The sequence below is a fragment of the Scheffersomyces amazonensis genome (genome assembly GCF_036850825.1).
Source record: "Scheffersomyces amazonensis strain UFMG-HMD-26.3 chromosome Unknown RJT21scaffold_2, whole genome shotgun sequence".
NCBI classification, from domain to species: Eukaryota; Fungi; Ascomycota; class Pichiomycetes; order Serinales; family Debaryomycetaceae; genus Scheffersomyces; species Scheffersomyces amazonensis.
This window is the reverse complement of record NW_027042742.1, coordinates 3,123,594-3,145,663: the sequence shown is the minus strand read 5'-3', so window position 1 is coordinate 3,145,663 and position 22,070 is coordinate 3,123,594. Positions and strand designations below refer to the sequence as shown.

Genomic DNA, 22,070 nt, shown 5'->3' with positions numbered 1-22,070 from the left:
GCAATGAATCAAAGCGGTGTGGGAGATTTACCGAGCGGGCGCGGTCGGTGCACAACGTTTAATTACCACAAACGAAAAATTTTCCGTTACAGTACGTACATGTACCTTTTTTCCTATACGAGCAAATTTGCAGTAATCGACAAAATGAGATCTCGAACCATGTTGGCTTACATATGAGGGGTATTTGATTCGTGTAATTAACCTAAGCCTATTTAATCTGTCTTGTAGCGATATGTAGTATATCTATTTAGTTTATATATAGTAATAGTACTAGTACTTAGTAGTAATAGTAATAGTAATAGTACTAGTAATAGTAATGTACTCTACCACTATTGATTGGCATTGGGTCCCATAAACGGTGTATGAGGTGATGGCAGCTTCTGTTGTTGTTGCTGTGGTGGTTGCTGTGGTGGTTGCTGTGGTGGTTGCTGTGGTAGCAATTGGAGTGCCTGATATTGACTGCCTAAATTGAAATTGCCAGGATATCCACTGGGTGCCTGATACATAGGATTGCCAAACATTTGTTGTTGGTATTGAGGATATACATTTTGTGCTGGGTATAATGGTGGTATTTGTGTTTGCGAATGTCCATGTATATATGGTTGGCCGATTTGCTGTGTATTTATCTGTGCTTGATATCCAGGCACCATATGTGGACCTTGAGGAACTTGTGGCACTTGTGGCACTTGTGGACCTTGAGGAGCTTGTGGCACTTGTGGCACTTGTGGCACTTGGGGCACTTGGGGCACTAGCGGAAGATACTGAGCATATGCTTGTGCATACAGTTGATCAATATGTTTATTACCAACTTGTTGGTTATAAGGATATGTTGCAGCGACTGGTGATGTAAAGTTTCCTGTAGATGTAGCTAAGGTATTTGGTAATGAGTTCCCAATACCTTGATTACCTTGATTATATACTAATTGACTATCCTCTGATGTAATATTAGATGGAATTCTAAAATGAATATTGACATCTGGCTGATTAGTACTATTACTCCATATACTTGCGCTTCTTGTTTGAACAGGATGTGAATCTTTATCTGAATCTATAATTATAGGTTCACCACTTTCTTCGGTTGAAGCTTTACTTCCCAATTGCTCATGTAACATATTGGAGTGCTTAAAAATAGTATTTTCAATATCAGTTATCGAATTAGATGTGGGGAACATGGACTTAGGGTTTAATTGTTCATTTCTGGCTGGTTCTATTGCTGTTGTTGTTGCTGTTTCTGTTTCTGTTTCTGTTTCTGCTTGTTGATCATAATCAGATGTACCAATAGTCTTCAACAAACCTCTAGTTGAACTCTCACCAAAATCTCGTCTGAAATCTTTACTGTTATCACCTTTGGTTTTGTTCAATATCTTCTTCTTTTTCTCTTTGTCTTTAATATTTTCCTTCTCCTTCTCTTTTCTATCAACTCCTTTATTTTGTCTAGCCGATTTATTGTTATCAGTCTTTAAAGATTGACTCACAAACGAATCACTTTCAAAATCAAATTTAATTCCACCAAGTTTGGTATCAAAGAGTTTAGTACCCAAAATAAAAATTGCAAAGAATCTTTGACGAATTTCAAGCTTATGAAGTGATTCTTCCCTCACATATGACTCTGGTGGTTCAATGTGAGATGATGCTGACTCATTGGATGATTCATTATAAAAATAATTACTTTCATTATCCTTCCTAAACTCTGTTATAAATTCAGGTACTTTCTCTTCTGTAGTATACTCAGAATAATCTCCACATAATAAATTAATATTATTTATTCTGAATAGTTTTTCATCTTTGAAGTCTTTAAATTGATATTTAATTAAGCTGAAATCTTTAAATAACACATCATCCTCATAATAATATTCTCTTGTTGGTCTTGCTCCGGTACTAATTTTTTCCTTTAATTCAGTAACATCCTTTGGACTAGCACATAAAAGAAAATCTTTATATAAATTATTCAATACTGCTGCTAATGATACAATTGTAGTACCTCTTGAAATAGCATATGTTAGCATATCTTTGTTTTCCTTTAACCAATTAAAAATTAATCTGACACATATCAAAGTTCTCTGTCTTACATCAAGAGTTACATCATTCTTAGCTATTATATCTAATAATTTCTCAATATAACGGAAAGTAAATTTTTGTAAATTTTCAGAATTTTCACCGGTAGTCAAACTATTGAAACCAAATAGACATACTAAATGACGTTGAAAAAAATATTCTCCTTCTCCATCCACATAATATATGAGTGGTTTATATAAATCTTGCATCCATCGGAAGAATTGAGTTTCTATTTTTGAGAACTTAATATCTTTAACTAAATTAGGTCCCTTCTTATATACTTCAGGTAAATAAAAATAACCAATTAAACAAATTAATGTATTATTTAAATCATCAATAGCTGAAAAGTTCTTACTAAGTCCTCCAGTATGTAAATTATCAAAATTTATATCACATAAAACTGTTAAGAACCATTTCTTCTTTACAACTAAATTCAAGTTAGATAACCCAAGATTATAATCTGGAATTCTGGTAAATTGTGATCTAATAAACCAAACACAGGCTATGAACTTTTCATCTATTAAATTATAGATCATACCTATATGATTATAAGGTTCATTTAATGCTGGTAGTAATAGTATACATAATTTATAGAAACTGATTGATTTTTTATAACGACCCTCTAAAGTTAATGATTTTTCTTTATTGGAAAGATTTCTGAATTTGAAAAAATCCTTATTGGAAATACATGGTATAACATAAGTTACTTCAATAAAGGTTCTATGTCTTGAAATATCACCTAAAGATAGCAAACATTTATGAATTAAATAAAGCATATTAGCTTCAACATTTGCATCTTTGATTTCTCTTCCATGATCTGCTACTTCAAGTTTAAAATGATTGAAAAACATGGTTGGTAATAAAGAATTTTTGAAATTAGTTGTAAAATGAGTTAATATATTCATATAGAATTGATAAATCTGTTTAGTAAATTTAACAAAGTTTTCATTAACTTTTCGAATTTCAACTGGTTTAACTTTAAATTTATTTGCTTTACCTTCTGCTTGTAATTTCTTAAAATCCGCTACAGTTTCATTAAAATAAACTGTATGAATCTTTTGAAAATATTTAATTACAGGATAATGAAAATCATTCCAAACGGATTTTAAATAATCAATAGTTTGAAAATATGCCACTGGTTGATTATTCGGTATTTCACTATCAAGTTGAGGTAATGAATTCTCAACATACTCATTAAAATCATTAATTACCCATGATTGAAATTTCGATTGAACAATAGAAGTAAACCCAATAAGTAATGATTGATCAAGGTATTTTCGTCCTAAAAGTTCATCTAACTGAGCTTTATAGACTTTTATTTCTGACTGCGAATTCATATAGTTAAGAATTTAATTTAATTTTTATTATGCTATAATTTGAAGTTATGATCTATGAATGCAAACAATAATTGATTATTTATGATGCCACAAACTTCTATTCTTTATTAATTGAATATATGTTAATGACTATATGCTGAAGTTTTATGAAAAATTGATGATTTTGAAACTGATTGATTGTTACCAGAAGAACATTCTCTCTTTCCTCAAATATTAATGATATGTACAAGAAAATTGGACTATGTAAGAATTAATTGTTTAGTTCCAAGAACTTGGTGATTAATATATTTTGGTGATACTCAGTTTATTCTCCGAGCCTGAAAAATTAATATAGTATAATTTATAATACTACACTGGCTCGCTCTCTATTGAAATTTCTGTAAAAGTTTAAAACAACTAATTCTATTGTAATATGATAATTTGGTTTAGTTTTCTAAATAGTATATCACTACGATATACTTTTACTTTAGTTGCCTGGCGTCTAGCCTTAATTGAAAGATTTTCTATAACCGATACTACCTATTTTTTTACGCTATATAATTTTTTTTCTGCTTATGCGGTCGTGTGGAGAGTCCAATTTTCACTTACTATGGTTTGTTTGTGTCATTTCGAGTGATCTTTGCAATATGATGGCAAAAGATATTAAAATTTATGATTTATATCATAGTGTTTCATTTAATCTATATGTATAGAAACTAAATATAAATAAGTGTCAAGGATGACTTACCCCCATGAGTCTATTAAAGACGCTAATGCAGATACTGTTTCACCATCGGCTCCATCAGAGAAAGTAGATTCACAGATAACACAGGAGAAGTCTCCACAACTACAAAAGCTACCAGTAAAAGAAAATGATGATGATGATGATGAAGTGGAAGAAGAAGAAGAGAGTCATGAAGTGGTAGTTCTAGTATATGACTTATCTCATGGACTTGCTGCCCAATTTGCTCCTCAAATACTAGGAATTAATCTTGATGCTATATATCATACCTCAGTCATGGTATATGGTAAGGAATACTTTATTAATCAAGGTATACAAATTAATCCAAATCCTGGTTTTACTAAATATGGAACCCCAATAGAAGTAATTGAAAAGGGTAATACCTTTATTTCAGAAGATATATTTAATGAATTTTTAGATGATTTAAGAAATCACGATGATGGTAAATATCATGCCCATAAATATGATTTATTTGATAATAATTGTAATCATTTCACTGATGTATTATTAGATTTCTTAGTGGGATCTAATCTTGACAAAAGAATTTTACATTTACCCCAACAAGTATTGAATACACCTAATGGGCAACTATTAAGACAACTAATAGGTAATGGAAATGAATTAATGTAGACAATAATAATAGAGTCAATCATATATACATAGATATATATAATATAAATTAATAATACACATTAGTTGTCGTATGTCTATAAATTTGACGATCTGTTAACTCGTATAATTGCGTTGTAAATTTGTAACGTGTGTGGTAGTCGATCCCTCAATTTAAGGAGATCGGGTTATGACAACCACATTTAACTTTTTCCATTTTATGATCTGATTCTCTTCTTTTCTATCTAAATTTCTTTGATTTGATTATATATTTATAGAGGTAATAGACGTATGATAGAGAGATATGGATAGTTCCAATCTTACAGTATGTTCTAACTTTTTCATTTTATTTAAGTGATACATAGCCATATACTAATTAAGCAATTTTTTGCGGTCTAGTCAAAATTAAATCAGTTGAATTTTATTTCAGAAAGTGGTAATGGTGGAGCAACTACTTCATCTTCATCAACTTCATCTGTTATTACTTTAGGAGGCCATGATAGTCAATCTTTAATGACTGCCAATACTTCATACTTTGAACCATCAGTATCAGGTACTGGGTCGACATCTTCAGGAGATTCAAGTGCGCCCTTACTTTTAAGTTTTTGGCAGTCAAATTCCGACACTGATAATTTAAGTAGTAATAATTCTAATTCAACTACAAATAATACTACAAATAATAATTATTCTACTATTTTACCATCTTCAACTTCAACTATACTTCATAAATCGTATAGTACTTCCACTACTGGTAATAATATTTCTTGTAATGAAATGTTAACTAGGAATAATTCCGAAACTTTAATTGGAACAAAGAAAACTAGAAGTCAATCAATTATGAATATTAATGCTCCAAGTTATTATCCTAGTTATAATTCTTCAACTAGTAGTACTTTAGGAAGTGGGGTGGCAAATCTCAATACTAATATTAATTATTCGAGTTATTCTAATCACGCTGATTTTGAAACCTCTCCACTCTCAAATCCTGCTCTTCCTAATAATTCTAAATATATGTTTGGTAGTACTAACAGTACTACCAATACTCAATCTTCTCAATTGGATTACGGATATTATTCAAATTCCCTTATTCCAAATAGTTCTAGTATTGCAGAAAACTTGTATAATGACAGTCAAACACTGCAACAACAATCATTTCAATTGAATCTTCAACAGCAACATCAACAAATGGCTCAGCAATCTCAATCATCACAATCTCGTCCAAATGTTCAACAACATTATCAAGTTCAAGGCAATCAATCGCAAAACCAGCAATATGGTCTGAGGTCATATGAATCATTGAAAGAAGACTATAAACAACTTAAGGTTGATTTGATCTTAAAAAACCAAATCATTAAGAATTTAACTGATCAATTAAATTTAATTAGTAAATTAAAGACTAAAGCTTTACATGAGATAATGAATAATAACACTAACACTAGTACTAATAATAACAATTCTAATACCGGAAATAACAATAGTAACAATAATGTTTTGAAAGTTTCTAAGAATCATTACCAATTATTCCAAGATTTATCGAGAACATTACAAGAGAAGACTATTGAATTAGAAGAAACTAAAACTAGATTGGAGGCAGTATTAGTTGGCCTAAGTATCAGTAATCAAGAAGGCAGTGGAAATTCCAATATCATTAATCAAGGGAAATATGATCCACAAGAGATTAGTCATAAAATAGTTAATAAATTACAAGTATTAAGTAATGAAAATGATACCTTAATGAAATTAATCAGTTTTGGTAATAAATCAAGTTTATTGATTGAATTAGGTTTATTAAAACGCGAAAACAATTTATTGAAAGAAAAGTTGCAAAAATATGAAAATTGATTTAAAAAGGTTAAAATTCTATTAATAGAAATTTAGCTACAATTATTGTACTACATTATGTTACCATTCTGTTTTCAATCATTTGTTGCTTTTATTGTTATATGCGCAGTTTAAATTCAAATTTAATTGTCTTGACTTCCTGGCTCTTATATTTTGCATTCGATGTATTTTTTTTATCCTCCTATTTATTGTCATTTGCATTCAAATTCTTTATTATATTATTAAATTTTATTTTAGTTTGAGTTTCTTAATACTTAATTTGCTTCTATTTTGCTTCAACACTATTTACTCAAATTTATATATTTATTCTAATCATCAATGGTGTTTTGTGTACTTGGTTGAGTTGTCACAACTCAGTATGTTTGAGATTAACGGTTTCTATAGTTACATAGAGGCTTTGATTCGACTTTTGATTTTGTGAAACCAAGATGATAAGGCTCAAAAGATGATCACTTTATTCTTAGTTGAGATTATTCAATATATTATTAATATTATTTATACAAATACAAATACAAATATATAGGTTATATCATTAATTCGGAATTATACCGAGCGGAATAACTGGAGTGAGTGAGGGGGTACAGTAGATGAACCTCCAATAGGAAAAAACGGCAACCACATGCAGAATATAATGGAAAACAGGTATGGTCCGGCAGGTTAGCAATCTTTTCCCTACCATCATCCACCCACCCACTCGTAGAAGTTTATTTTCGTTAGTGATTGCAATAAATTTGCGGGATGAATTGCCACCTGAAAATACTGTGGACTCGCTTTTACCTTACTGTCCTATTATTATTAATTAGGGAGATTAATGACTAGTTATTACTTACTTTTAGAGATTTAATTTGACCGCCTTAGCAATTTACCAAGCTGGCATTTTCAGGCCGGTCTAGCCTACTAGAAAAGCCAAAGTAGCATATACTTGCCTAGAACAGTTTAACCTAGCTTAACTACCTAGCCCCGCCCAGCCTACATTGGCTTACTGAATTACGCCCAGGAATCGATAATATTTTCTACCACTGTGCGCGTCGCTAAGTTCTAGAATTGGTACTTACTGAGAACTCCAGCGAGCATTAAAAATCTTTCTCTTAACTATGTGGTGATCATAATTAACAATTAACTATAGAAAGTATACTCCAGCAATAAATTGACAACTTAGAGATGTCCTATAAGTTTTAATGAACCCTCAAACTTTGTGACATAATTCTCTTTAGTAAATAGTGTCTATCAGCTTAATTACTTCTCTCAGCTTAAACCAATGAAAAGTGTCTTATGACGTAACAGACAGCTCCTTAAGAAGGTGGTGGGTCGAGTTGTGTTCCTGCACACAGGCCCGTTTCGGACTGATTTCAATATATAACCTTATATAAATATATTTTAAATAATCCGGTAAACGTATCTATATATATAGCAATAATTGTAAATATTGATTAAAAAGTCAAATCTGAAAGTTTTCGGAATATTAAATTCACTAGTATTTTAGAATGCTTAATTAATAAAATAAATATATATATATATATTAGCCATCTATACAATCATGTCCTCATCATCGAATGCTAGTGACTCTTCAAACACTTTTACAAGTCATACCAAACCATTTATTAAAGAATCTATTCTACCTAAGACTGATCCAAGATCACCATTTTATGTTAATTTACCAGCCTATGAAACAAAACCTATTGATGATTTAGTTAATTTCTTTAAATATTGGAAATATTTTATTAGAGCTTTAATATCTTATTTTAAAGAAGTTGCTTTAGTTAAAGAATTCGAAGCAAATATTAATTATCAATTAATAAGTGCTGTACAATTCCCAGGATGTAAAGATTTACCTAATAAGATTTTAAAGGAATTAAATTCTGTTTCAGGACAAGCAGTTACTAGTCCACCTCAAAGTCAATCAAATACTCCTACCAAAGAATTAAAGAAATCTTTATCTGGTTCAAGTTTAAATTCTTTAGCAACAACAAGTACTAATAGTACCAGTTATTCAACCACAAATGGATCTAATAATAATTCAAATCTTACCACAACTTTATCAAATAATGAACTTAAACGTCCTGGATTATTTAAAACAAAATCATCAGGAAATGCAACTTTTATGAAAGCTACTCCATTACATAAGAAAACAAATTCTTTCTCCAGTACATATAAGAGTTCAAATCCTAATATGATACCTTCGAATCCAGGTTCAGTTTCTGGGACTCCTCCAAAACCACCTAACCAATTTACTAATGATGTTCGTATTCCAGAATCATTTTTCCCAGAAGATTCTTTATTTAAAAATTTCCCGGCTGTCTTATTAAGTCATCATCAATCCACATATATCAATAACTCAAAGTTGTATAAAGATTTAAATACAAAATTAATACCTCGTCTTGAAACTTTATTAAGACAAGTTTCTGCTAAAATTAAAGAAATTAGATCATCCTTAAAGAATGAATCCTTTGTTAATCCAGAATTATTAAAGGAAATCAGTATTGTAGGGAAATCATTAAATGAATATATGGTTTCAATAGAAAGATACAATCATACGAAACCAGTCCTTAAGAAAAAAGCAATAATCGATGGAGATAAAGTACCTGAAGATGAAGAGCATGGAGTTCTTGATGATCCTTTCTTATTAAAATTGAAAGTTGATTATCAAATAAAATCAGTATTAATTTATGAAAGTTATATGTTTGCTCTGTATGCAAACTTGCAAAATATTGCTAAAGATTTGTTCACTTATATTTTAAAAGAATTAAAACTTATAATCGATAGATTTGGAAGATTAAATTTCAATAATGAGTTCTTCCAATTCTTGAAGACAAAAGTTTCTGATTCTTCAAATGCTGATTGGGAGTATTTTATTAGTAACAATCCAAGTTTCTTGAATACTTATAAATCTACCCCTGTTCTGTCTAAAAAGCAAGTTAGACAATTTAAAAATATCGCAATCCCCTACGCAAATTCCATCCATAATAAATGTCTTCGTTTTGGAATTCTTTATAAAAAATCAAAATTATTAAAGAGTTATACCCGATACTATTATGTTCTCACATGCAACTATCTTCATGAATTCAAGTTTGAAACTGTTGAAGAAAAGAATTCTCATAAGGGTAACGGAACTAAGTCTACTATTAAAAAGTTTATAAATCAGGATGATGAGCCTATCAAATCATACAACTTGAACGACTATCTCCTTGTCAACAAAGATGAAGCAGGTTTTAAATTTCAGTTAGTTAAAGATTCTCATAAACTGACCAAATATAGTTTCAAATGTCTTAACGCTAATGATTTTAATAAGTGGGTCAGCGACTTGGAAGACTTACTTGAATTCGGTTGTAAACATTTGGAAAGATTTGATCATGTGGCAAGAAGAATTAGAGAGCAAGAACAAGAACAGAACCAGCAAAACCAACAAAACCAACAGGGTCAGAAACATGCTACAATAATTGAGAAAGCCGCTACATTTCCTTCATCAATATCCAATGCAAATAAGACTCAGAAGCATGTTCCTAAACCTCTTAACTTGAAGCATGATAATAATTCAACGGCCTCAAGCTTATTATCACTACCATCATCTAGTAAAAATAGTTATATTGGACTTGATGGAGTCTTTACTCCAAGAATAGGAACTCCTATATTTGAGACTAACCCATTTGAACACACTTTTGGTGATGATATGGGTAATTCTGTAAGAAATTCAAGCAATCAGTCATCGTTATCATCCCCTAATATGTCACCAAATGAATCATTGGTGAATTTGCCGAACCAAAATCCTGGTAATCAGCAATCGAATGTATTAGATTACGATTCATACTTGAAGATTCAACAAGATTATATTCGTCAACAACAAGAAGTACTTAATCTTCGACTTAAAGAATTAGATATACAGCAGCAAGCACAGCAGCATGCCCAATCAGTGTCAATACAAACTATATCACAACCTCAACAAAGTCAATATCAAAATCAATTCCAAACTTTAAATGCAAATGACTCCAATTCTCAATTGAAGTTTCTGCCAAATATGCAACCCACGGCTGGATCTCTCTCGAGTCCCGCATCTACAGAATCTATGAGCTCATATTTTGGTAGTTCCAATCCAGATAATCAACTTCTTTCTTCGAAATTAATCAATTCGAATCAGAACTTGTTAAGGAATATGGAATTTGAAGGTCCAGCTATATTCTCGTTAAATGAAGAAAATGATGAAGAATCTGGTGAAACTGCCAGCACATCTTCGGTGCCAACAGTATTTGTCAGTTCCGATCATTAATCGCTAAACCATCGCTAAACCAATTTTTGTTTTTATGATTTTATTTCATTGTTGTTCGAGTTACATTCAAATGATACACATATATAAATTTATAGATCTATAAACCAAATACAAAGATACCCATTTACACTTCAGTATAATTCGAGACTTTGCAATTAGTCGCAGCAACATCTTCTTCTGTCTTTTTTTTTTTTGCATCCCAACCACACAAAGTTACCCGGAGATGTTATATGCCGGATTTTCTCAATGTCGTAGAGTGCTCGAAATGAGTGAAAAATTTTTAAACCGAAGTCGAAAACCATATAGTAAAGCTAGCTATAATAAGTTTATACTATTTATAACAAATATAATATAATATAACAATAATAAAATGGATACTAAAACTCCAGTCACTTTAGCTAAAGTCATCAAGGTCTTAGGTAGAACCGGATCCAGAGGTGGTGTTACCCAAGTCAGAGTTCAATTCTTAGAAGACTCTACCAGAACTATTGTCAGAAACGTTAAAGGTCCAGTCAGAGAAGATGACGTCTTATGTTTAATGGAATCTGAAAGAGAAGCTAGAAGATTACGTTAAGTTTTGTTTAACTTCATATTTAATAATATCAACTCAAATCAAAGTCCTTTGTACAATAGTCACATAGATTCAGTTTTCAATAATGTATTGCATATAAGAAGGAAAGACACTTCATCATTACTACTATAGCATATTTTATTATTAGGTTTTTAAGTAACTTTTTAATATAAAACAAATATTAAAATTGAATATGTTAATTTATACACTATAAAGCATGTTTTCTATTAAAATAAATTAATATCTCTAATATATCTCTTTTTAATCAAATCATTACTGTCATAACTCTTTTAGTTGGTTACCTCCTTTTCAACTTGATTTAACTTTAGATTTTCTCTTATGAGTTGGCTTAAGCTTAATCTTAAATTTTGATCTCGAGGAGCCTGATGTCGAATCTGCTGTTGTCAAATCATTATAACTAGCTGAAGTTGGTAATTTTGAACTAGGTTTTATTATCTCTGGAGTAGATGTAACTAATTCTGGAGTAGATGCAACTTCTGGTATAGATGTTACTGGTTCAAGAATAGGTACTACTATCTCTGATTTTTCTATTTTTGGAGAAGTTCGTATATCTGTGCCAATTTCATCAGCGATTTCCTGGGCTATCGCTTCAGCTTCTAATTTGATTTCATGAACTGCATCAACGACATCATTATTGATGGATTTTAATTGTAATTCTTCTTCAATTTCAAAAGATTTGGATCCACTAGGATCTCTGAGCATACTTGACGATAAATTATTATCTACTACATAAAACGTATCAAACTTCCATATGTAGTACTGTACTAAACTTTCGAATGCTACTTTATCATGTCTGTATAATGTTGCCAGATCAATATTTAAGGGGGAATCAGGTTCGGGATTATCTAACAACATAAGAATAGCCACTAATAAGTTTTGTAAATTCCATGCTGGTGACCAACTATCTTTTTTTAATATATCTAAACATATTTCTCCGGTAGTTATATTAATATTAGGATGACAAATAGGTGATATGAATTTTATAGTGGGTGGAGCTATTGGATATTCAATTGGTACTTTTATATCTAACGTCCATTGTCCATCATAATAATAGGGGTTATCTACTTTTGTTGGTTTAGATATCACTGCACTCCACTCAAATAAGTTTTCGTCTGATACTGGAGCTAGCGATTTGATCTGATGGTTAGCTGACGATGGAGGATTTCGTTTGTACTGGTTTAACTCTTTGATTAAACGTCTCTCGGCCATCTTTATATTAATGAATTAAAGATATCTATAGAAGAACTGAGTTAAAAGAAAGAATAAGTTATACTGTTAAATTAAAGTATACTCATGTCACGGATTTCTTTTTTCTTATGATATGCCCCAGATTTTTTTGTCATGACCGAGGAAGCTGCCAAGTGCGGATACCCCAATTAGGCAATTGAGTGATGCCAAAGATCTAAACTAATTTGCAGTCACTTAAAGTATGGAACATAACGTATTGAGTAATTACATTTGTATTCTACTAGTGAAATCATCTCTGTTGTTTTAGTTAATTCGTGATACACAGTTACTCCTCACTTATGAGTGAATATCTTACTCCGTTAAAAATAGGTGTCTAAGAGTGGAATCGATGGTCAATTATTCACCACCTTAACTTAGCTTCTTTGACCTAATAGCATGTACATATATTAATCAAATTCTAATTTCTTTCAATCATAAGTTTTCACATTCACAGTTAATTACACATCATCTAACAATCTGCTAATAAACTTATTTGTCTAAGAATAATACATCCAAGAAGATGGATGAAAGAAAATAGCAGAAACTAGATGAAGGTACCAACTATCAACTGGGTCAATACCTACTTATTTTTTATAATCCATAATTGATATTTGTATGATTTATTATGCAAATTGTTCTAATTGCTACCCCATACAAAAAGGGCTTACTTTTTAGAATGATATAATTGGATTAGAAAAAGAGTCACGTGCGACAATTTCCGGTACATAATAATACCTATGTCCCCCGGTACAGGAACATCTTCTCCGCCGCCAGTGAGTCAAACATTTTTTCAGAGCGGACCTTGGAGATCGAAGATTATAATGCAAAAATAATTAATTTTCAGTAGTTAGCTCATAGTTAAGTGTTTAAGTATTACGGTAAAGAATCATGAGTTTACTTTACAAGGCTTCTTCATTGAAGAAGCAAAATGTTAACACATTTCAAAGGTTTTTCTCAATCTCCTCAATCACTTTATCTGAAAAGAAATTGAATAAATATTCTTCAATTGTTACATCTGATCCTTCTCAAGGTGCATCTCAAGCTATGCTTTATGCTACTGGATTTGATGATGCTGATTTCTCTAAGGCTCAAGTTGGTGTAGGATCTGTTTGGTGGTCAGGAAATCCATGTAATATGCATCTTATGGAATTAAATAATAGATGTACTGAATCAGTTAATAAAGCAGGATTAAAAGGTATGCAATTTAATTCTATTGGAGTTTCTGATGGTATTACCAATGGTACTGAAGGTATGAGATATTCATTGCAATCAAGAGAAATTATTGCCGATTCTTTTGAAACTATGACTTTAGGTCAATTATATGATGCTAATATCTCTATTCCATCTTGTGATAAGAATATGCCTGGTGTTTTAATGGCTATGGCAAGACATAATAGACCTTCTATTATGGTTTATGGTGGTACTATTTTACCAGGATCTCCAACTTGTGGTAATCCAACTATTCCTGATAAAATTGATATCATTTCTGCTTTCCAATCTTATGGTCAATATTTATCTAAGTCTATTACAAATGATGAAAGAAAAGATATTGTAAGACATGCTTGTCCAGGTCCTGGTGCTTGTGGTGGTATGTATACTGCCAATACTATGGCCTCAGCCATTGAAGTTTTAGGTATGTCTTTACCATTTTCATCATCTGCTCCAGCAGTCTCTAAGGAAAAGGAAGAAGAATGTGCTAATATTGGTGAAGCCATTAAGAACTTATTAATATTAGATTTGAAACCAAGAGATATCATGACAAAGAAGTCCTTTGAAAATGCTATTACTTATGTTATTGCAACTGGTGGTTCAACTAATGCTGTATTACATATTATTGCTATTGCTTCATCTGCTGGTATTGAAATAACCGTGGATGATTTCCAAAGAATTTCTGATTCTACACCATTGTTGGCTGATTTCAAACCATCTGGTAAATACGTTATGGCTGATTTACAAGGTGTTGGAGGTACTCCAGCTGTATTGAAATACTTAGTATCCGAAGGTTTAATTGATGCATCACAATACACTGTTACTGGTAAGACTATTAAAGAAAACTTAGAAAAGGTATCTGGTTTACCTAAAGGTCAAGACATTGTTAGACCGATTTCAAATCCATTGAAAACAAGTGGTCATTTACAAATCTTGAAAGGTTCTTTAGCTCCTGGTTCTGCTGTTGGTAAGATTACTGGTAAAGAAGGTACCTACTTTAAGGGTAAAGCTAGAGTATTTGATGATGAAGGTGCCTTTATTACTGCTTTAGAAAAAGGTGAAATCAAAAAAGGTGAAAAGACTGTTTGTGTCATTAGATATGAAGGTCCAAAGGGTGGTCCAGGTATGCCAGAAATGTTAAAACCATCATCTGCTTTAATGGGTTACGGTTTAGGTAAAGATGTTGCACTTTTAACTGATGGTAGATTTTCTGGTGGATCTCATGGTTTCTTAATTGGTCATATTGTTCCAGAAGCTGCTGAAGGTGGTCCAATTGCTTTTGTTCAAGATGGTGATGAAATTGTCATTGATGCTGATAAGAATATTATTGATTTATTAGTTGATGAATCTGTATTAGCTGAAAGAAGAAAAGGTTGGACTCCTCCACCACCAAGATATACTAGAGGTACATTAGCTAAATATGCTAAATTAGTTAGTGATGCTTCTAAAGGTTGTGTTACTGATTTAGTATAATCAAATTTTCTCACTATTATTATTATTTACTAATAATATAACTAATGTCAACTGAAAGACAAAGTTATGAATCATTATAATTCAATTCTTTATGATGAGGTAGTAGTATTATATTAACTTTCCAACCTCATCTCCATTTTTATTATCTTCATTATTATTATTCTATATATTATATATACAAAGGCATTCCCAAAATAGTACATAGTATCCTGATGAAAGGATGAACACTTAAATTAAATATATTCATTGTAGATTCTTAATGATAAATTGGAGTAAATATTCCTGATCTTTGGGCAAGTCAGGATACTTATATACATGTAACGTGTTGAAGAAGGGAATGTTTAACTCGCTGAGTAGTTGAATAGATTCAAAGGCCAATTTCTTGGTTTCAAACGCAACTGACTCATCGAATTCAATCAAGGCCGAATCCTTCTCGGAATTGAGTTCATTAATCTTATGCTTAATCACTTCTATTTTAGTATTTGACAATTTCGTATTCTGTGACAGTTCTTCATCTTGTAATTGAGCTTGTTGAATACCTATTTCATGGTTATATTTCGAATCAATGATACTTCTGTCTCGCTCCCATTGATCTTGCGCTGCAAGATGAGCATCGACCACGGCCTTCAATTTTAGCTTTTTGGAGTTGTTCGTAAGTATATTGTTGAGGATATACTGTTCGGCATGATATCTATTTGTAATATATCTTGGATCTATAGCTGTAGGGGTTGAATTTGTCGAACTCGTAGTTGTAGAATTTGTCGTTGGTTCTGTCTCTACTTTCCCAAACGTTGGATGTACATCTATTATGTCTCCATTGATTCTATTTGCATGACTTTCCTCCAACAAACCATTTAAGTACTGTTGGCCTTTCTTATCGTAATAATCACGATTATTTATTAATTCTAAAAACTTTGAACGATTGGCATGAACTATGGATAACAACTTGGGTTCATTTGATTTGACAAGATGAGGGAACTTCGATCTGATATTAGATCGCACTTTATTTCGCGCATCATTCTTCTCAACATATCGGCGAATATTATAGTTTATAAGTTCTTTTTCTTGATTGTTCATTGTTGCCTAACTTTACAGCCTTTGAGCATTGCAAACTTATCGCCAAACTTACACATCTGTCGCACTAAAATTAATTATTTGGCTGTAAAAGTGTATTGCTTTAATATTTACAATACTATATAATTATCTAATACTGCTACTATTATTTCATTCTAATAGTATAATCTTCACCACTTTGAGTAATATATCTAACCCAAGGATAAGATTGATACTGTAATTTTGGTTCAGTGATTCTTAAGTATCTAACTTGAATACCACTGGTTGTAAAGTATGGAATTGAAAATTTAACTTTAATTGGTTTCTTTGATACAAGATTTTCACTATCTACCACTGCTGGTAAACCTAATTCAGCTCTCATATGATATTGTTTACCACCAGCAAATGATTTTAAAGTCCATATTAAACAAGATTTTTCTGGGATCCATTTAACAGAACCATATTCGGGAGTTAATTTTGGGGTATCAGCATCTTCAGGAATTGGAATTATAATTTCAACTTGAGTTGCTGTTGATTTCTTTTTAATTTGTGCTCTAGCTGAACATAAGATTTCAATACGTGAATGTTTATGGACTTTTGTTTTACAATTGACAAGAATAAGAGGTTTCATAAGGAATTGAGTTGATGATAAACGATAAGACATAAGTGTGAATTCACCATCTGGAGGAATAAATGTTATAATTCTTTCATTTTCAAATTTTGATAATCTAACACATTGATGGAATTTTATATCTTCTAATTCGATATTTTTAGCATTTTCTTCTGAACCACTTGATCCATTAGTTGGATTGGAATTATTATTAGATGTAAATATTCCTTTATCATTCAAACCTAATCTTAAATCGGGCATACCACTTAAATGAGATTTAATTTTAACTTCACCCAAAATTTCACTATTTAAAATTTGTCCATTAGCATTAATTAACATATTAATTGATTCAATTACATCTAAAAATGCTTCATTCTTCTTATAGAAGATATTATCTTTTCTCCAACTAATTGAATTAGTTAAAGCATTTGGTGGTTGAACTAAATGATCTTGAGATTTTTTAATTAATTTATAATAATCTTGAGTAATATATTCTTTTAAAATTTTAGTATCAGTAGTTTGAGGGATCCCATAATCCATCATTTCATCTAATAATTCATAAATGATGACAAAATTATCTCTAATTGATTCTTCTTCTAAAGATTTAAAGTATTCAGTTAATACTTGAATTAACTTAGATAAAAAGATAATGATTGCCATTATATTTTCATTCTTTTTAGTTAATGCACAAAGATATAAGTTATTATGTAGTATGAAGATATAGTTTATACCTTGATGATTAATGAATGGTTTATAATCTGAAGAATTCTCATCTTCCAATTCTAATAAAAGTAGAGGGAATTTTTCAATTGTATTACTTGGAATATCTCCTTTATAATCTCTAGATAAAAGAGGTTTACCCTTTATATCTAAAAAGTGAATTTGGGATGCCATATTTCCCAATGAATTATATTAATTTGAAGGTATTACTATTGTCAATATTAAATTATATGGTATAGAATATAAGGATTGATCTGTACTTTAGCTAAAGTGGGTAGTCTATCAAATGGGTTTAAAGTCAATGAATTGAATTTCTCTCAACAGTTCATCCGATATATAAGTATGTATATACCTAATCTTACAGTATATATACTTTGTAAACCGTCGATGCTTTGAGTTTAGGCAAGCTATAGCTTAAGTATTGCCAGAAATATTGAAATTTAATTAATTGACATAACAAAATATCTATGACGAGGCTGTGTGCAGGACGAGTCAATTCAATTTGAAAGTTGTCTATTTAATTTGGAGGAGGAGAGTCGTGTGTGGGCTCATATATACCATTTGGATTTTAGATAAATTTACACGACTTTTATTTGGGATTTCAGCAGCATGGATGTTATAATGTCTGATACAGTATGTATCAACACAAAGACACGCCATGAAACAATAAAATAAAACAATAACAAAAATACTTATTTTACTAATAGCGTGGATTCAGAAAAAAAACCCTTTTACGAATTCACAATGGAACACAAAACATTTTCCCCATCAAAAGTTGTATCACATTCTGTACAGTTTTAGCCTTACCAGAAATGGTGCCAGAGCCACTTGTATAATATCCCCTGACTTTTTTTTTTAATAAGTAAATGAATTATATGTTATCATGATCATATAGTTAGTATATAGGTAATATATAAATAGTAACATATAATAATATACATTTATATAGTATGCCAAGGAAATATAATTAAATAAGAATAATAAGAATATAAAAGGGTATAATCATTAAAATTTTTATAATATGTGCTACTACCAAAGACGAGTCTCAAGCATACATATTTCATGTACATATGTATAAATTAATTAATTAATTATTGTTTTGAGAGTGGGTGTAAACAAAAAGATTTTTCTTAATCTCTAATTTAAGTTTTGAACCATAACATTGTGCAACAGAACAAATCCTATATAACAATACCACTATCCACTTACAGTACTAAATAAGCTAATTAGCCGTAAACCTTTTAAACCTCATTCAAAAACCTCGTTTCCAATCGTTACTTTTCATCATTTCATTTCTTATATCATATTCAAATCCCAACTATTATTCATTCTTTTACTTTTATTATAATATTTCAACTATAGCTATAACTATAATTATTCAAATATGAAATTCACTTCTTGTTTATACCTTTTATCGGTATTAGCTTCAACTACCCTTGCAATCTCAGCTATTTCAATTAAAGGTAATGCATTCTTTGACGAATCAGGTACTAGATTTTATATAAGAGGGGTCGATTATCAACCTGGTGGATCATCTAATTTAGTTGATCCTTTAGCTGATTCTGAATCTTGTGAAAGAGATGTTAAATATTTTACTGAATTAGGTATTAATACTGTTAGAGTTTATTCAGTTGATAATACTGCTAATCATGATGATTGTATGAATCTTTTAGCTAATAATGGTATTTATGTTGTTTTAGATGTAAATATTCCTTATGCTTCTATTGCAAGAAATGATCCTTCTTGTTCTTATAATACTGATTATTTACAAGAAGTTTTAGCTACTGTAGCTAATTTTGCTGTTTATAATAATACTTTAGGTTTCTGGGCTGGTAATGAAGTCATTAATGATGGTCCATCCCTTGCTTCAGCTCCTTATGTTAAAGCTGTTGTTAGAGATATGAAAACTTTCATTAAAAATAGAAATTTTAGACAAATTCCTGTAGGTTATTCTGCTGCTGCTGTTGATGAATATAAACAACCTTCTGCTGATTACTTTAATTGTGGTAGTGATGAATTAGCTAGAGTCGATATGTTTGGTTTTAATGATTATTCTTGGTGTGGAGATGCTACTATTCAAACCTCAGGTTATCAACAAGATTTAGAAGACTTTTCTAATTATTCTATTCCATTATTCTTTTCTGAATTCGGTTGTAATACTGTGTCTCCAAGACCTTTCACTGAAATTGAAGTTATTTATTCAGAATTAATGTCTTCTGTATTTAGTGGTGGTTTAGTTTATGAATATTCTCAAGAAGCTTCTAACTATGGTCTTGTTACCATTAACTCTGATGGTTCAATTACAACAGATCAAGATTTTACAAACTTAAAGAATCAATTTTCTAATACTTCTAATCCATCAGGTGATGGTGGTTATAAATCTAACTTAAATTATTCATCTTGTCCATCTCAAAGTGATGATTGGAATGTTACTAATACTATACCTTCAACTCCAAAGGGTGCATTAGTATTTATTGAAGGTTATGTTGATCCTACTGGTCATGGATTCAATGCTACTACCCAATGGGCCTGTGCTGATCCAGACAATAATGTCGATCTTACTGGTAATTATACTTCTACTTTAGGATCTCCATCAGCTTTTGTTGGATCTTCATCAACTTCTTCAGCTACTTCATCTTCTTCAAAGAAATCAGATGGTCATATTGTTGAACCTCCTTCATTTGTTAATGCAGTAAATTTCATTGCAGTTATTGCTGCTGCAGCTGGGTTTGCTATACTTTAAATATAGTGGTTATTCTTTTTTTTTTATTTACATTTACACTTACATTCTCTTCTTTGTATTTGATATTATACATTATTTTTAATCTTTCTTTGTATCTATATAATTAATATGTTTTTAGCATATTTCTATATAGTTTATGGGAGGTATTTTACACTTTTTGTTTAATACCATACATCATTTCTTCTTTATTTATCAAATGTCCAATGCTATCAACTTCTTCTAATAATTTATCAATATCGTAGCACCATTCATTTAATAATTCATTAATTTCACTATTAGATGATTTATTTGATTTACTTGAAGTTTCTTCTTCTTTCTTAGTAGTTGTAACTTTATTTTTTTCAAATTTAACTATTCCTTGTGGTCTATTAATCTTTGCTGAAATCATTCCTGAATTAACAAGTTCACTAACATATAATTCAGCTTCATCAGAACTTAATTGTAATAAATACAGTAATCTATCTAATTTAATAAATTGATAATATTTATTAATAATTCTTAAATTATGTTCAATTATTCTCTTTTGTAAATTCTTAAAGTTAACTTCTGATTTAAAAATTGATGAAGATTGAAAATCTGGTTTATAAAGTGATTCAATATTTGACCAATGAATTAATTCATTAGTAGTAAAAATTTCTAATAATTTATAAATTTTATTATCGACTTTCTTAGAAAAGATTGGATTTAATTTAATTTTATTAATTAAATCATTTTGATGAGGATCATAAGGTGATAAAATGATATAATAAATAATTGAAATTAAATAATCTTTTAATTGAATTTCATCATCTTTAATTAAAGGAATATCAATTAATAATAAAGAATTTTTAACAATTGAAATATAATCATGTTCAAATACATTAATTTCTATTAAATATTTCAAATAAATTGATTTAAATTTATCAGCTTGATCAAAATTTTTTAATGATTTCAATAGAATTTTACGACTTAAAATTTTAGCTTGATTATAATCTCCCTTCTTTAAAGTTAATTCAATTTGTTGTAAAATATATTCAATTTTATCACTAAATGGCATTAATGAATAAGTTTCAACTTGTAAATCACATAATATTTCAACTGCTTTATCTAAATCATTAAATTTTTCAAGATAAATTTCAGCTAAATTCTTTGATACAATGGCTCTTTCAACTTCTACAAAGATTTTTTTATCAGTAACAGTTCTAATAGTTTCAATTAATTTAATTTTTAAATCTAATTCTCGTTTATGACTTTCATTTAATGCACCTAAATTATCAATTACTGTTTTAACTAATACTTGAATTGAAGATTTTAATTGTCCATGCTTTTTAGATAATAACACAATTAATTCATTTAAATAATCCCAATCTTCACTCTTAACTAATGTTTCAACTATTCTAATAAGTACTCTTTTTGATGAAGCTAAATCTGATGATTGTCGAGTTTGTTTCTCAAGTACTAAATATTTATCAATGGCTGATTTATAGTCGGGCAATTTCTCAATGAGGGGGAATTGTTCATCTAATGTGGCAGAGAAATCTTTCTCGGCTTTAATAGGATCTTCTCTAGACATTCTTATATTGGTATATATTATAGGGATATATTAATATCTGTCTACTATACTAATTCAATAGTTAAC

The 22,070-nt window shown here is 30.2% G+C and overlaps 11 protein-coding genes across 11 annotated transcripts; 6 read left to right on the top strand and 5 right to left on the bottom strand. All coding sequences in view use genetic code 12, as the record gives it.

The window, feature by feature from the left end:
* Positions 1-253: 253 nt before the first annotated feature.
* EST1 (Est1p) lies at positions 254-3,872 on the bottom strand. The gene has a single exon (XM_064884045.1). The coding sequence runs from the start codon at positions 3,390-3,392 to the stop codon at positions 330-332; it is 3,063 nt and encodes a 1,020-aa protein (XP_064740351.1). The 5' UTR covers positions 3,393-3,872; the 3' UTR covers positions 254-329.
* Positions 3,873-3,946: 74 nt separating this feature from the next.
* Positions 3,947-5,037, top strand: RJT21DRAFT_28579 (uncharacterized protein). The gene has a single exon (XM_064884044.1). The coding sequence runs from the start codon at positions 4,111-4,113 to the stop codon at positions 4,741-4,743; it is 633 nt and encodes a 210-aa protein (XP_064740350.1). The 5' UTR covers positions 3,947-4,110; the 3' UTR covers positions 4,744-5,037.
* Position 5,038: 1 nt separating this feature from the next.
* MUM2 (Mum2p) lies at positions 5,039-6,886 on the top strand. The gene has a single exon (XM_064884043.1). The coding sequence runs from the start codon at positions 5,236-5,238 to the stop codon at positions 6,562-6,564; it is 1,329 nt and encodes a 442-aa protein (XP_064740349.1). The 5' UTR covers positions 5,039-5,235; the 3' UTR covers positions 6,565-6,886.
* Positions 6,887-7,961: 1,075 nt separating this feature from the next.
* Positions 7,962-11,137, top strand: RJT21DRAFT_119765 (uncharacterized protein). The gene has a single exon (XM_064881524.1). The coding sequence runs from the start codon at positions 8,102-8,104 to the stop codon at positions 10,823-10,825; it is 2,724 nt and encodes a 907-aa protein (XP_064740348.1). The 5' UTR covers positions 7,962-8,101; the 3' UTR covers positions 10,826-11,137.
* RJT21DRAFT_119764 (eS28 family ribosomal protein) lies at positions 11,138-11,589 on the top strand. Its single transcript, XM_064881523.1, has one exon. It carries the CDS (start codon positions 11,196-11,198, stop codon positions 11,397-11,399), a length of 204 nt encoding a protein of 67 aa, XP_064740347.1. The 5' UTR covers positions 11,138-11,195; the 3' UTR covers positions 11,400-11,589.
* On the bottom strand, positions 11,590-12,668 carry PEX4 (E2 ubiquitin-protein ligase peroxin 4). Its single transcript, XM_064881522.1, has one exon. It carries the CDS (start codon positions 12,624-12,626, stop codon positions 11,706-11,708), a length of 921 nt encoding a protein of 306 aa, XP_064740346.1. The 5' UTR covers positions 12,627-12,668; the 3' UTR covers positions 11,590-11,705.
* Positions 12,669-13,532: 864 nt separating this feature from the next.
* Positions 13,533-15,326, top strand: ILV3 (dihydroxy-acid dehydratase; the record flags this gene model as incomplete). Its single annotated transcript, XM_064884073.1, has 1 exon — positions 13,533-15,326. One exon carries the CDS (start codon positions 13,533-13,535, stop codon positions 15,324-15,326), a length of 1,794 nt encoding a protein of 597 aa, XP_064740345.1.
* A 243-nt stretch (positions 15,327-15,569) lies between these two features.
* Positions 15,570-16,403, bottom strand: RJT21DRAFT_113492 (uncharacterized protein; the record flags this gene model as incomplete). Its single annotated transcript, XM_064880167.1, has 1 exon — positions 15,570-16,403. One exon carries the CDS (start codon positions 16,401-16,403, stop codon positions 15,570-15,572), a length of 834 nt encoding a protein of 277 aa, XP_064740344.1.
* A 142-nt stretch (positions 16,404-16,545) lies between these two features.
* On the bottom strand, positions 16,546-17,883 carry APM1 (Apm1p; the record flags this gene model as incomplete). Its single annotated transcript, XM_064885375.1, has 1 exon — positions 16,546-17,883. The coding sequence occupies one exon, from the start codon at positions 17,881-17,883 to the stop codon at positions 16,546-16,548; it is 1,338 nt and encodes a 445-aa protein (XP_064740343.1).
* A 1,053-nt stretch (positions 17,884-18,936) lies between these two features.
* Positions 18,937-20,526, top strand: PGA4 (1,3-beta-glucanosyltransferase). Its single transcript, XM_064884042.1, has one exon. The coding sequence runs from the start codon at positions 19,094-19,096 to the stop codon at positions 20,450-20,452; it is 1,359 nt and encodes a 452-aa protein (XP_064740342.1). The 5' UTR covers positions 18,937-19,093; the 3' UTR covers positions 20,453-20,526.
* On the bottom strand, positions 20,527-22,063 carry RPN5 (proteasome regulatory particle lid subunit). Its single transcript, XM_064884041.1, has one exon. The coding sequence runs from the start codon at positions 22,002-22,004 to the stop codon at positions 20,601-20,603; it is 1,404 nt and encodes a 467-aa protein (XP_064740341.1). The 5' UTR covers positions 22,005-22,063; the 3' UTR covers positions 20,527-20,600.
* Between the last annotated feature and the right edge of the window lie 7 nt (positions 22,064-22,070).